This window comes from Leucoraja erinacea, chromosome 1, assembly GCF_028641065.1.
Source record: "Leucoraja erinacea ecotype New England chromosome 1, Leri_hhj_1, whole genome shotgun sequence".
Classification (NCBI taxonomy): domain Eukaryota; kingdom Metazoa; phylum Chordata; class Chondrichthyes; order Rajiformes; family Rajidae; genus Leucoraja; species Leucoraja erinaceus.
The window spans coordinates 116,690,443-116,703,004 of NC_073377.1; the positions used below are offsets into that span (position 1 = coordinate 116,690,443).

Sequence of the window (12,562 nt, forward strand, 5' to 3'; positions counted from 1 at the left end):
TAGATTTCCCACCATTTCATTAGAGATCATATTTTTAAAGTTAATCATATTAAAGAGTTACTATTCAATAAGACAAAAACATTGGGTTAATCTATTTTTGGCTTGATATCCTTTGTACAAAAGTGTACAGTATGCACTTGTACAGGACTGCAATGAAGGTATTATTTGTTGTAAAAACATAAGTAGGAGCAGGGATAGCCTAATCAAAGGAGCCGTTTCCTTGCATTATGACACTATGAATCAATCTTGTCTGCACAGCCTCCAATAGAAGTTAAATATGGAGTTAAATATGTCACAATGCTCTTAAGACAGTGGAATTGATTGTAGACTTTAGGAGAGCTCCCCCTCCCCTCACCCCACTCACCATCAACAACACCACAGTCACATCTGTGGTGTCTTTTAAGTTCCTGGGAACCATCATCTCCAAGGACCTTAAGTGGGTGGCTTCCATAGACTCCACAGTCAAAAAGGCACAACAGATGATGCACTTCCTGTGGCAGCTGAGGAAGCACAATCTGCCACAGGCAATGATGGTCCAATTCTACATCGTAGAGTCTGTTCTCACCTTCTCCATCATGGTCTGGTTTGGCTCAGCCACCAAGCGCGACACCTGGAGGCTGTAGCGAATCATCCGATCAGCAGAGAAGATTATTGGCTGCAACCATCCCTCCATTGATGAACTGTACACTGCAAGGGCCAGGAAGCGAGCGGGCAAGATCATCTCTGACCCCTCTCACCCTGGCCACAAACACTTTGAATCACTTCCCTCTGGAAGGCGACTCCGGATTGTCAAAGCTGCCACAGCCAGACATAAAAACAGTTTTTATCCATGAGTAGTTGCTCTACTCAACAGCCAAAAATCTGTAGCCTCCCTTTGATCTGGTATTTTGTTGGTTAACATGCTTGATCAATGGTGTTTTATCATTGTTTTATTATTAATAATGTTTAGTGTTTTCTGAGTCATTCGTAACTGTCACTGTATGTCATGTTGTTACTTGTGGGTGGAGCACCAAGGCAAATTCCAAACCGGGTTGTGGCGTCCGCAAACTTGAGAAGCTTGACAGAGGTGTCTGTGGAGGTGCAGTCAGTGGTGCAGAGAGAGTAGAGGAGAGGAGAGAGTACGCAGCCTTGCGGTGCTCCTATGCTGAGCGTTTCGCTGGTCCGAGATGTGCTTTTCCAGCCTCACATGCTGCTTCCTGTCTGTCAGGAAGTTGGTGATCCACTGACAGAGGGGTTCAGGCAGTCAACTAAAAAAGTTTGGAGTGTAGTAGCTCTGGCACAATGGTGTCGAATGCAGAGCTAAAATCAACAAACAGGATCCTCGCATAGGTCCCTTGGCAGTCTAGCTGCTGTAGGATGAAGTGCAGGCCCAGGTTGACTGCATCATCCACAGATCTATTGGCCCAATATGCAAACTGCAGATGGGTCCTGCAGGGAGTTTGTGATATTTTTCAGCTTGGCCAGCACAAGCCTTTTGAGTGTCTTCATGACTACAGAGGTCTGTGTGACAGGCCTGTAGTCATTGAGACTAGTAATCCTTGCCTTTTTAGGTAGAGGGACAATAGTGGAGACTTTGAAGCAGGCAGGGACAGTACATGTTTGCAGGGACTGGTTAAAAATGTCTGTGTAGACTGGTGCCAGCTGTTTGGCACAGAGCTTAAGAGTAGAGGGGGAAACATTGTCAGGTCCTGGAGATTTCCAGCTCTTTTGTCCTCTGAAAAGCCTCTCCACCTCCTCTATTTTTGTGCAGCACAGTGGGTGTGGATGATTGGGTGCGAAGTGGTGATTGGAGGGTACACAAAAATGCTGGAGAAACTCAGCGGGTGCAGCAGCATCTATGGAGCGAAGGAAATAGGCGACGTTTCGGGCCAAACCCCTTCTTTAGACTTGCCCTGGAGACCCTTCTTCAGACTGGTGCATTTAGACTCAGGGTGTCTGGGTGTCTGATTGGAGGGTGTGGGTGTAGAAAGGCACAGTCTTTGTAGACTGAGGTCAGGCTGTGAGTGGGTGTGAAGTGTTGGCTGGGGTGGGAAATGGTCCAGTCTATTCATACTGGAGTCTTGCCTTAAGTAGGTGTGAAGTGGTGAATTGTCCATTTTTTGTAGACTGGCTGTGTTGGTTGGGGAGGGGGTACCAGGGTTATGTTTCTGATTTTCAAACCTGCAGTAAATCTCATTCAGGTCGTTGGTCAGCTGACGATTGTCCAAAGAGCGGGGGGGCTTTCCTCTTGTAGCTGGTAATTTTTTGCAAGCCCTTCCAAACTGAAGAAGAGTCAGCACCGCCATTCTGTGTGATCATGGCTGATCATCCATGCGGTGTTAGCTCGAAGGGCCACATGGTCTATTCCTGCACCTATTTTCTATTGCCTATTGTCTTTTCCCTCAAACTTGTAAATTAATTGTTTCTCTCCAGAATAGAGCCAGTACATGGCATACCTTGCAATAATATTCAGGACCATAGGGCAGTAATTGCAGAGGAAACTCCACCGATGAATTATACACAAAGTCCTAGGAGTAGCTCAGCGGGTCAAGCAGCATCTCTGGAGGATGTGGATAGGCAACGTTTTGAGCTGAGACCCGAAACGTCGCCCATCCATGTCCTCCAGAGATGCTGCCTGGCCCGTTGAGTTACTCCAGCACTTTGTATATTTTCTTGTATGAACCAACATCTGCAGTTCCCTGTATCTACTCTCTATGATTTGGAGAGACACAAAGCATCAGTATAATAAGAAACAAATCAAACAGATTACCACAATTAACAAATGCCTTTGGGCTGCAACTGTACTGGAAGAATGGCAATTGAAAACAATATTTCTATTGTTCACAGATTAAATCATTCATTTAGCTACTATTGTTGCCTTCTCGGGGGCCCCCTTTTTCTTTGGTAATCACTCAGTGTGCTTTTAAATACATTTGAAGTTGATTACTCAGAACATCATATATTTCAATCCAAATGTTGAATGACTAGCCATCTTGGCGGGTGAGACTCAACAAATGTTAAAACTATTTGACAATAGTTTGGCAAGGTTGCTCTGAGATTTTATATTGAGGGAACTCCATTGGCACATATCTGACTAGCCTCATGCTGTAAGGATTAGTCTGGTTAATGCTATAGTAAGTGAGATCTTTGAATACTTTTCTGTTCTTTTTCTAGAAACTTCTAATTATTGGTGTCATAACACCAATTATTATGGAGCATCCGAGGAAAAATTACAAAAGTATGATGAATACTAAATGGTGCAGATTGCTCTCTCAATGGACACTCGCTAAATTGGGCTCAACATTGGATTGTGCAAAGTTGCTTAAAAACATTTATATAAACTCCTTCAATTCATAGAAACCTAGAGAGTTGTGAATTTGTGCAATTCACCCAGAGAGTTGTGAATTGTGGAATTCTCTGCCACAGAAGACAGTGGAGGTCTGTTCACTGGATGAATTTAAGAGAGAGTTAGATAGAGCTCGAGGAATCACGGGATATGGGGAGACGGCAGGCACGGGTTACTGATTATGGATGAACAGCCATGATCACAATGAATGGCGGTGCTGGCTCAAAGGGCCGAATGGCCTCCTCCTGCACCTATTTTCTATGTTTCTATGAGTTCCTTGTGTCTCCAACTCACATTCATTGTTAATAATTCAATGATATTTTATTGTCACATATATCTAGGTACAGTAAAATTCTTTGTTCTCAGTGGCCACTCACGCCGGGTCCCTGTTTGTTCTCAACAGTGCGTCCCGACCCCCTCTCCACGGCCTGACCGCCGGGACCCTGCGGCCCGTCCTCCTCAGCCCGACTGTCTCTCTGAGGCCCGTCCTCCTGGGCCTGTCTTCGGCTTGACCAACTGCGCGGCCCTGTGTCCATCATTGCCCGTGCACCTTGTCTCTTAGGGATGAAAGAGTTTGGTGGCGATTCCCCTCGACTGGCCGGGACCAGCTTAGTCCTAAAGGTATCCGGTCGCAAGGCCCGCTGATCCTAGAGCATCCGGCCCACTGGACCTAGCATTTGTTGTGCCTCGTTTTAACAACGACTGTCATGGGATCAAATGTACAACTAGGAAGTCCATTGTCTCAGGTGGAACAAGTAAGTAACACCAGCTGCCAGCACCAAATCTATAATCCTGAAAATTATTACTCTATAAACAGAGTATTTTTTATGGGGGATAATAGTATCTGCCTCCACCACTGTTTCAGGCTGTGGATTCTAATGCAGATGGAAATATTTTCCTTCATCTTTCCACTACTTTTGGGAATTGTTATCCCTTTGACAACAGGTAATTTGATTCCTTTCACACTTTAGGATAATGGAGAAAGAACAGGTTGGTGTGTCTAATTTAATCACTCTAACAGTGATCCAATCCAGGGACACGCATCAAATGACTACTGTGCTGTAAGAATCCATGACGATCGCATATAAGTGAATTTCCTTGTCCTTGGCATTGTGTTTGGGACCAAGGAGAATCTTATGGCAGACAATAGCATATTTGTGGATTTGGCAAACCTATCCATTTGAAAAATGGCAGTAAGTGTCAAATAAAAGGAAGAACATTAATGTGATCTTAGACCTGTTACTGCAGAAAAAGATTAATCAGTAAAACCAAAATTATGAGAGAAGAAATTACCTCTGTTGGTCCAGCATACATCATTGGAGAAGGGAAGATGGCCACAACGGTAGATTCTTGTTTAAGAATGCCCTCCTCCAATACAGCAGCATGTTGCTTCATTCTCCATAGTAAAGGTACATCGTCGTCTTTCGTCCAACCGCCAAGTGGATGAAGAAGAAGAACTGGGCGCCTGTAGCCACGGTCAATCAATTGCTGAAAGGTATCTTGCATCAGGAGAGCATGCCCATTATGCACAGGGTTGCGTAATTGAAATGCAAAGACAGCATCTGGAGGGTGGAAACAATTAGCACATATTTATCTCACTGGAAAAGATCAATTTTAGAAATATTTTAATTACCATCGCTGCCACTTCTTGGAAAAAGTCTCCAGGGTGGTCCACAACCCAAACCAGTCCATGAAGGTCGCTGCACAATATGCAATGCACAGCATTCACTAAAATCTTGAGTTTCTATTCAACAGCTTTATTTAAATAAAATACTGCACATAAGACTGTCAGTGCAAAGAATTACAGCGTTTTAAGCCCAAACTGCATTTAGCACAAATTATGTTTCTGTAGCCTTTAGCAATGATTTTTAAAGCCTGATCCATCCATAAGACTAACCACAAGCCCAGGGTCAAATATTCACTGCTGGGAATTTCCACAAATTATACTTGTAAACTTAGAGGTGGGTTCCAAAATTCAGCTCACTATTTTGAACACACAATTATAATAGGTTATGTCCCAAATTATTTTAACTTGGCTTCTAAAACATTTATATCCACAACTCATCAATCTAGAGAGTGACACAAACGCTGGAGTAACTGAGCAGGTCAGGCAGCGTCTCTGCAGACCATGGATAGGTGATGTTTCAGGTCAGATGCCTTCTTCAGGCTGATTGCGGGGGGGGGGGGGGGGGGGGGGGGGGGGCAGGAAAGGCAGGAAAGGCATCTGGAAAAGAGATGGGCGCAGGGCAGAGCATAGCCAGTATTGGTGAACACAGGCATGGGGGTTTTAAGTAGAGAGTGATGTTGATACCTTATTGAAGTAATTTAGCGTCATTTAAATTTTCATGTGTAAGAAAGAACTGCAGATGCTGGTTTAACTCGAAGGTACACAAAATGCTGGAGTAACTCGGGGGGGGAGGCAGCATCTCTGGAGAGAAGGAATGGACGACGTTTCAGGTCGAGACACCTTCTTCAAATTTCTTCAGAATTAAATTCTCACCGTGGGCGTATTGTCACTATGAGTTTAAGTACTTTGTGATTATCTCATTTTTAGCTGTGTTAAGTAAGTTTTTACCATATCGTTTTAAAATAATGTTTAAAGAAAAATAATGAGATGGAAATGGGAGCCTCCATCACATTCAGCAGGAGAAAAGGACATAAAGTGCCGGACTCCAATTCTGAAGATGGGTCCAGACCTTAAGATCTGTCCGTGATCTTCTGAGATGCTGCCTGATCCCATGTTACTCCAGCACGTTGTGTCCTTGTGTGTAAACCAGCATCTGTAGTTCCTTGTTTTTTCATTCAATAAGAGACTGCAGGATCTAAACGGCCTGTCAACACATGGTGCTCCCACCCCTAGCCATGGCCCACTCACTGCGCTAGAGTGCAGCTATGGACCTCACATCTCAGTTGCTGACTGTAACAGGCAATATCTCCATATCAGGCCATGGGCAATTCAATGCAAGAAGCCTGCAAGAACACCAGGGGAGGGCAGGGATTCACGCCATGCTCCTGGCAAAGCAGTGCAGTTGGTGGGCATTTGTTCTTGATTCTCTCCAGCAGCCAGGTATGTCTATATAACAAATATTATAAATCCTTTTAGCATTGGTGTCATTAGCATTAATTCCTAGGAATGCATTCAGAGCACTGAGCAAGATGCTCTGAATGCAGTATTTTACTAATGTACAGTGGCTATGCCTCTTTGCAGTTTCCAAATCTCTCAAAATTATGCAAATGCTATTTCTATTTATTCAGAACATTGTTACAGATAACCATATAACAATTACAGCACGGAAACAGGCCATCTCGGCCCTTCTAGTCCATGCCGAACACTTACTCTCACCTAGTCCCATCTACCTGCACTCAGACCATAACCCTCCATTCCTTTCCCGTCCATATACCTATCCAATTTATTTTTAAATGATAAAATCGAACCTGCCTCCACCACTTCCACTGGAAGCTCATTCCACACAGCTACCACTCTCTGAGTAAAGAAGTTCCCCCTCATGTTACCCCTAAACATTTGTCCCTTAATTCTCAAATCATGTCCTCTTGTTTGAATCTTCCACTCTCAATGGAAAAAGCTTATCCACGTCAACTCTATCTATCCCTCTCATAATTTTAAAGACCTCTATCAAGTCCCCCCTTAACCTTCTGCGCTCCAAAGAATAAAGACCTATCTTGTTCAACCTTTCTCTGTAACTTAGGTACTGAAACCCAGGCAACATTCTAGTAAATCTCCTCTGTACTCTCTCTATTTTGTTGACATCTTTCCTATAATTTGGCGGAATTGGCCTCACCAATGCCTTGTACAATTTTAACATTACATCCCAACTTCTATACTCAATGCTCTGATTTATAAAGGCCAACACACCAAAAGCTTTCATTACCAGCCTATCGACATGACATTCCACCTTCAGGGAATTATGCAGTTATTCCTAGATCCCTCTGTTCAACTGCATTCCTCAATTCGCTACCATTTACCATGTACGTCCTATTTTGATTTGTCCTGCCAAGATGTAGCACCTCACACTTATCAGCATTAAACTCCATCTGCAATCTTTCAGCCCACTCTTCCAAATGGCCTAAATCTCTCTGTAGACTTTGAAAATCTACTTCATTTTCCACAACACCACCTATCTTAGTATCATCTGCATACTTACTAATGCAATTTACCACACGATCATCCTGATCATTGATGTATATGACAAACAACAGCGGACCCACCACAGATCACTGAGGCACCCCACTAATCACCGGCCTCCAACCAGATATTGATGGCTGTGTGAAGAATTGTCTAAATTCGATAGTACTGTTCCAGCAGACTGAACTACTACTTAAAGAATAGAGACAGCACAGGGAACAATAGACCAGTTAGCCTGACATCAGTACACAATAACACAACGATAGAGAAAATGCTGGAATCTATTATGCAGGAAGCGGTAACTTGAAAAATAATAATAGGGCTGTGCAGAATCATCATGGATTTATTATAGGAAAATTGTGTTGACAAATATGTTAAGAGTTTTTTTGAGGTTGTGGTTAGTGTAACAGATAAGGGGGTGGATTTACATTATATTTTTGGACATTCTTTGGCTTGTCAGTAAGGGCCGTGCCAAAGATTATTAAACAAAACTGAAGTGTACAGCCTTGGAGGAAACGTACTGGCATTAATTGAAGATAGAAAACGGAGAGTAACAATAAGATGTCCACCACTTGCATGGGTTTTCTCCAGGTGCTCCGGTTTCCTCCCACTCACCAAAGATGTGCAGGATTGTAGGTTAATTGGCTTTGGTTAAATTGTCCTTAGTGTGTAGGATAGTGCTAGTGTACGGGGTGATCGCTGGTCAGCATGGATTCGGTGAGCCAAAGGGCCAGTTTCTCTAAATTCTAAAGTCATTATCTGTAACCTTCGTTGCTCTTGAGCATTCAAATTTCCGAACCAGGTCGTGATGCAATAAGTATGTTCTCCACCACACTATTGTCGAAAGTCAATAGAGTATTCAGTGACATGACAAATCTCTATCAAACTTGAGGAAGTAGAGATGTTGGAGTGCTTTCTTCGTATTTGAAGAGATATTTAATAAAAGGCCTATGCTCTGTAGATTGTAGCAGAATAAGAAATAATTACATTGAAACCTATTATATTTTTCTAGGGCTTGAATAGGTTGTTGCAGAGTGTTACTGCCAGAGGCTGAGTTGACTAGAACCATATGCCACAGTTTCAAGGGTTAGTCATTCAGGACAAATGAAGCGAAGTGTCTTTACCAAGATGTTAATAAACCTTTGGAGTTCTCTACCCAAGAGAACCGTGGGAACTTAAGTCACCAAGCAATATTGAGGAGGAGGATAGATTTTTGGATCATGTGGCATCTACAGGGTATGGAGTTAGTGCAGAAAGGCAGCACTATGGTAAAGTTATGCGAATGGTATGTTAGCTTTCATAGCAAAAGGATTTGAGTATAGGAGCATGGAGGTTCTACTGCAGTTGTACAGGGTCTTGGTGAGGCCACACCTGGAGTATTGCGTACAGTTTTGGTCTCCAAATCTGAGGAAGGACATTATTGCCATAGAGGGAGTGCAGAGAAGGTTCACCAGACTGATTCCTGGGATGTCAGGACTGTCTTATGAAGAAAGGCTGGATAGACTTGGTTTATACTCTGTAGAATTTAGGAGATTGAGAGGGGATCTTATAGAAACTTACAAAATTCTTAACGGGTTGGACAGGCTAGATGCAGGAAGATTGTTCCCGATGTTGGGGAAGTCCAGGACAAGGGGTCACAGCTTAAGGATAAGGGGGAAATCCTTTAAAACCGAGATGAGAAGATCTTTTTCACACGGAGATTGGTGAGTCTCTGGAACTCTCTGCCGCAGAGGGTAGTCGAGGCCAGTTCATTGGCTATATTTAAGAGGGAGTTAGATGTGGCCCTTGTGGCTAAGGGGATCAGTTCCTTGCGGGATACTGAGTTGGATGATCAGCCATGATCATATTGAATGGCGGTGCAGGCTCGAAGGGCCGAATGGCCTACTCCTGCACCTAATTTCTATGTTTCTAAAGGATCAAATAACTCAGGGAAAAATAAACCAGTTAGCCTGACATTAGTACATGACAGACACAAAATGCTGGAGTAACTCAGCGGGCCAAGCAGCATCTCTGAAGAAAAGGACCCTTCTTCAAATCCAAAGCGTCACCTATTACTTTTCTCCACTGAGTTACTCCAGCATTTTTTGTCTATCTTCGGTGTAAACTAACATCTGCAGTTTCCTCCTGCACATTAGTACACGAATATCTAAAGATGGGTCCAAATCCGCTCAGTTACTCTAGTACTTTGTATCCTTTTTTTTTTATCAGTACACAACAGAGAAAAGGCTGCAATCTATTATGCAGGAAGTGATAACTTAAAAAATAAAATAGGAATTGGCAGAACCATCATGGATTTATTACAGAAAAATTGTGTTTGACAAATATGTTAGAGTTCCTTTTGAGGTTGTGGTTAGCATTATAGATAAGGGGATGGATTTACATGGCAGTTTTGAACATTCTTTAGCTTGTCTGTAAGGGCTGCACCAAATATTATTAAACAAAACTGAAGCCTGGAGCTTTGGAGGCAATATATTGGCATTTATTGAATATTGATTAATGGATTTAGAAACAAGTAATAAGATGTCCACGACCTTCTGCAGTCTTCTTTATTCTTGAGCATTCAAATTGCCAAACCAGGCCAAGGTGCAACCAGTCAGTATATTCTCCACCACAAAATTGGCGAATGAAATGCCAAATCTCCATCAAACTTGAGGAATTGGTGAGCTTTTTTGTGATTGCATAAATCGGGGAGATACAGTGCATTCAGAAAGTTGGAAGTTGGAGTATAAATTAACTGAACCTTTTCAGAATGGCAGGTAGTGACTAGTGGGGTGCTGCAAGGCTCGGTGCAGGAAACCCAATTGTTTACAATATATATTAACGATTTAAACGAGGGCATTAAATGTAACATCTCTAAGTTTGCTAGTGCTGCTGCCTCACAATGCCTGAAACCCAGGGTTTATCCTGATCTCGGGTGATGACTGCGTGGAGTTTGCACGTTCTCCCTATGATTGCAAGTGTTTCCACCTGGCGCTCTGGTTTCCACCCGCATCCCAAAGGTGTGCGGGTTTGTACGTTAATTTGCCTTTACAAATTGTCCCAAGTGTGTAGGGAGTGGATGAGAAAGTAATAATATAGAATTTGTGTGAACTAGTGATCAATGGTCAGTGTGGACTCGGTGGGCCAAAGGGCCTCTTTCCATGCTGTATTCCACAACGTCATTGAAGCCATGAAAAGCCATGATTATATCTAGTCGACCCGTCTTCTCCACGATACAAAGATGTGTGTGGGGCAACCAACATGCTCTTCATGAGCAATTTATTCATTACTTTTTCAGGATCTAGGCATTAATTGCAAGGCCAACATTTACTACCTATCCATTTACTACCTATTGCCTTTCGAGAAGGTAGTGTGTACCAAATTGCCCATTAGCCCATTGTAGAAGGCACTTTAAGATCAAAGAATGTGGGGAGAGTCATACTGCATATATTGCACAGACTCCATACAGATGGCAAATTTTCTTTCCTGAAAAACATTATTAATCCAGAGGGATTGTTACTATATCCCTTTAGTCTTTGTGGTCGTTATTTCCATGACCAGTGGCTGCTGTTCCAAATTCTAAATTAAGAATTGATTAAATTTCAATTCCACAGACTGCATGACAGAATATGGTCTCCAGATTGTTTGTCCAGCCTCTGATTACGCAGCTTAAAAGCTGCATCAGCATCATATGCCAAAGCAAAATAGTAGATATTAGAAATCTGATATAATACAGTGAAAGGCTGCAGCAGGTTAAGCAGAATCTTAGGCAGGACAAACAGAGTCAATGATTCAGGCCAAAGATATTTCGCAAGAGCTGGTTCAATTTATAATGAAATAACACAGGATTGCAAAACTTTGTCATGCGTTGGCTGTGGAGTCTCTTACCTGATCTACTATAAATACTTTCACCATTTAGTATACAAGACCTTTTTTAGGTTTAACTTTTTAACTTTTAACTTTGTTTGCCTTTGCTCCCAGCATGACCTTCTGCACTCCTCACTGAACTAGTGGATGTCCCATCTAGATTACACGCTAGATCAGGGGAAAAAGTGAGCCACAAGGTTACAGATTGTGGTAGTGTGCTTCTCTGCTGTTGCTCATGGTCCACAGCAGCTCGTGGTTGCCCCGTTTAGAGTTGTTAGATCTGTTCCAAGTCTATCCCTTAAGCACAATGGTGCTGCCAAACACAATGATGCTGGGTGTCACTCTGGGAAGAGAGGACCTCATCTGTATTGTCACTGCAATTCTCTTTCCTGCCAATGCTGTCAATGATCAGGTGCACCAACCAACAGGTAGAATAGTGAGGAAGAGATTTAGGATTTTCCCCTCACATTAGCCTACACTGTAACGTCATACAAATGGTGCGGCAGTCAAATTCTTCAAGACCTCACCAACTCACTCATCGGTGGTGATACTATCTAGTTTCTATTGGTGATGAACAATGAAGTCCTCATCCCCGAGTACATTCTACATCCTTTCCACTACAATTAGTTTATCCAGTGTTGCTCGTCCATGCGAATTCAGGAGGCAGGGAGATTTTCTTGCCCATGTTTGACCTGCCATCCCAACACCTAATAGCATCTGGAGTCAATACTGAGAAAGCCTGGGGAAACTCCCTCTTGCCTGTATACCACTGTGCTGCCTCTTCTGTTCTGCTAGTGAGACAGGACATTGGTGGGGATGGTGATGGAGGTGTCTCACACCTTCTCTGAAAAGTATGATTCTGTTAGTATGACAATGTCAGACTGTTGCTCGCCTATACTGAGATAGTTCTCCTAATTTAAACACCAGCTCCTAGATTATTGTGGGGTGGACTTTACAAGATGAATAGGGCTAGAGGCATGCTTGCCATGTCCATTTTCAGTGCCCAGGTTGATTTTAGATGATCCTTCTAGTTTTCTCATTTACCCGTTTTAAAATGGTAATTTTGACTAAACTAAGTTTGGCGCAAAGATCGAGCTGTTGCCTTACAGCGCCAGAGACCCGGGTTCGATCCTGACTGCGCCTGCTGTCTGTATGGAGTTTGCACGTTCTCCCTGTGACCTCTCTGATTTCATCCCACACTTTAAAGATGTACAGGTTTGCAGGTTAATTGGCTTCAATAAAAATTG

The 12,562-nt window shown here is 42.9% G+C and overlaps 1 protein-coding gene across 1 annotated transcript in view; it reads right to left on the reverse strand.

The window, feature by feature from the left end:
* Window positions 1-12,562, reverse strand: part of papss1 (3'-phosphoadenosine 5'-phosphosulfate synthase 1) — a 92,362-nt gene that overhangs the window by 19,147 nt on the left and 60,653 nt on the right. The window contains exon 10 of the mRNA XM_055641874.1: window positions 4,619-4,887. Within this exon, the coding sequence (XP_055497849.1) occupies window positions 4,619-4,887 (269 nt within the window). The remainder of the gene's footprint in view (window positions 1-4,618; window positions 4,888-12,562) is intronic.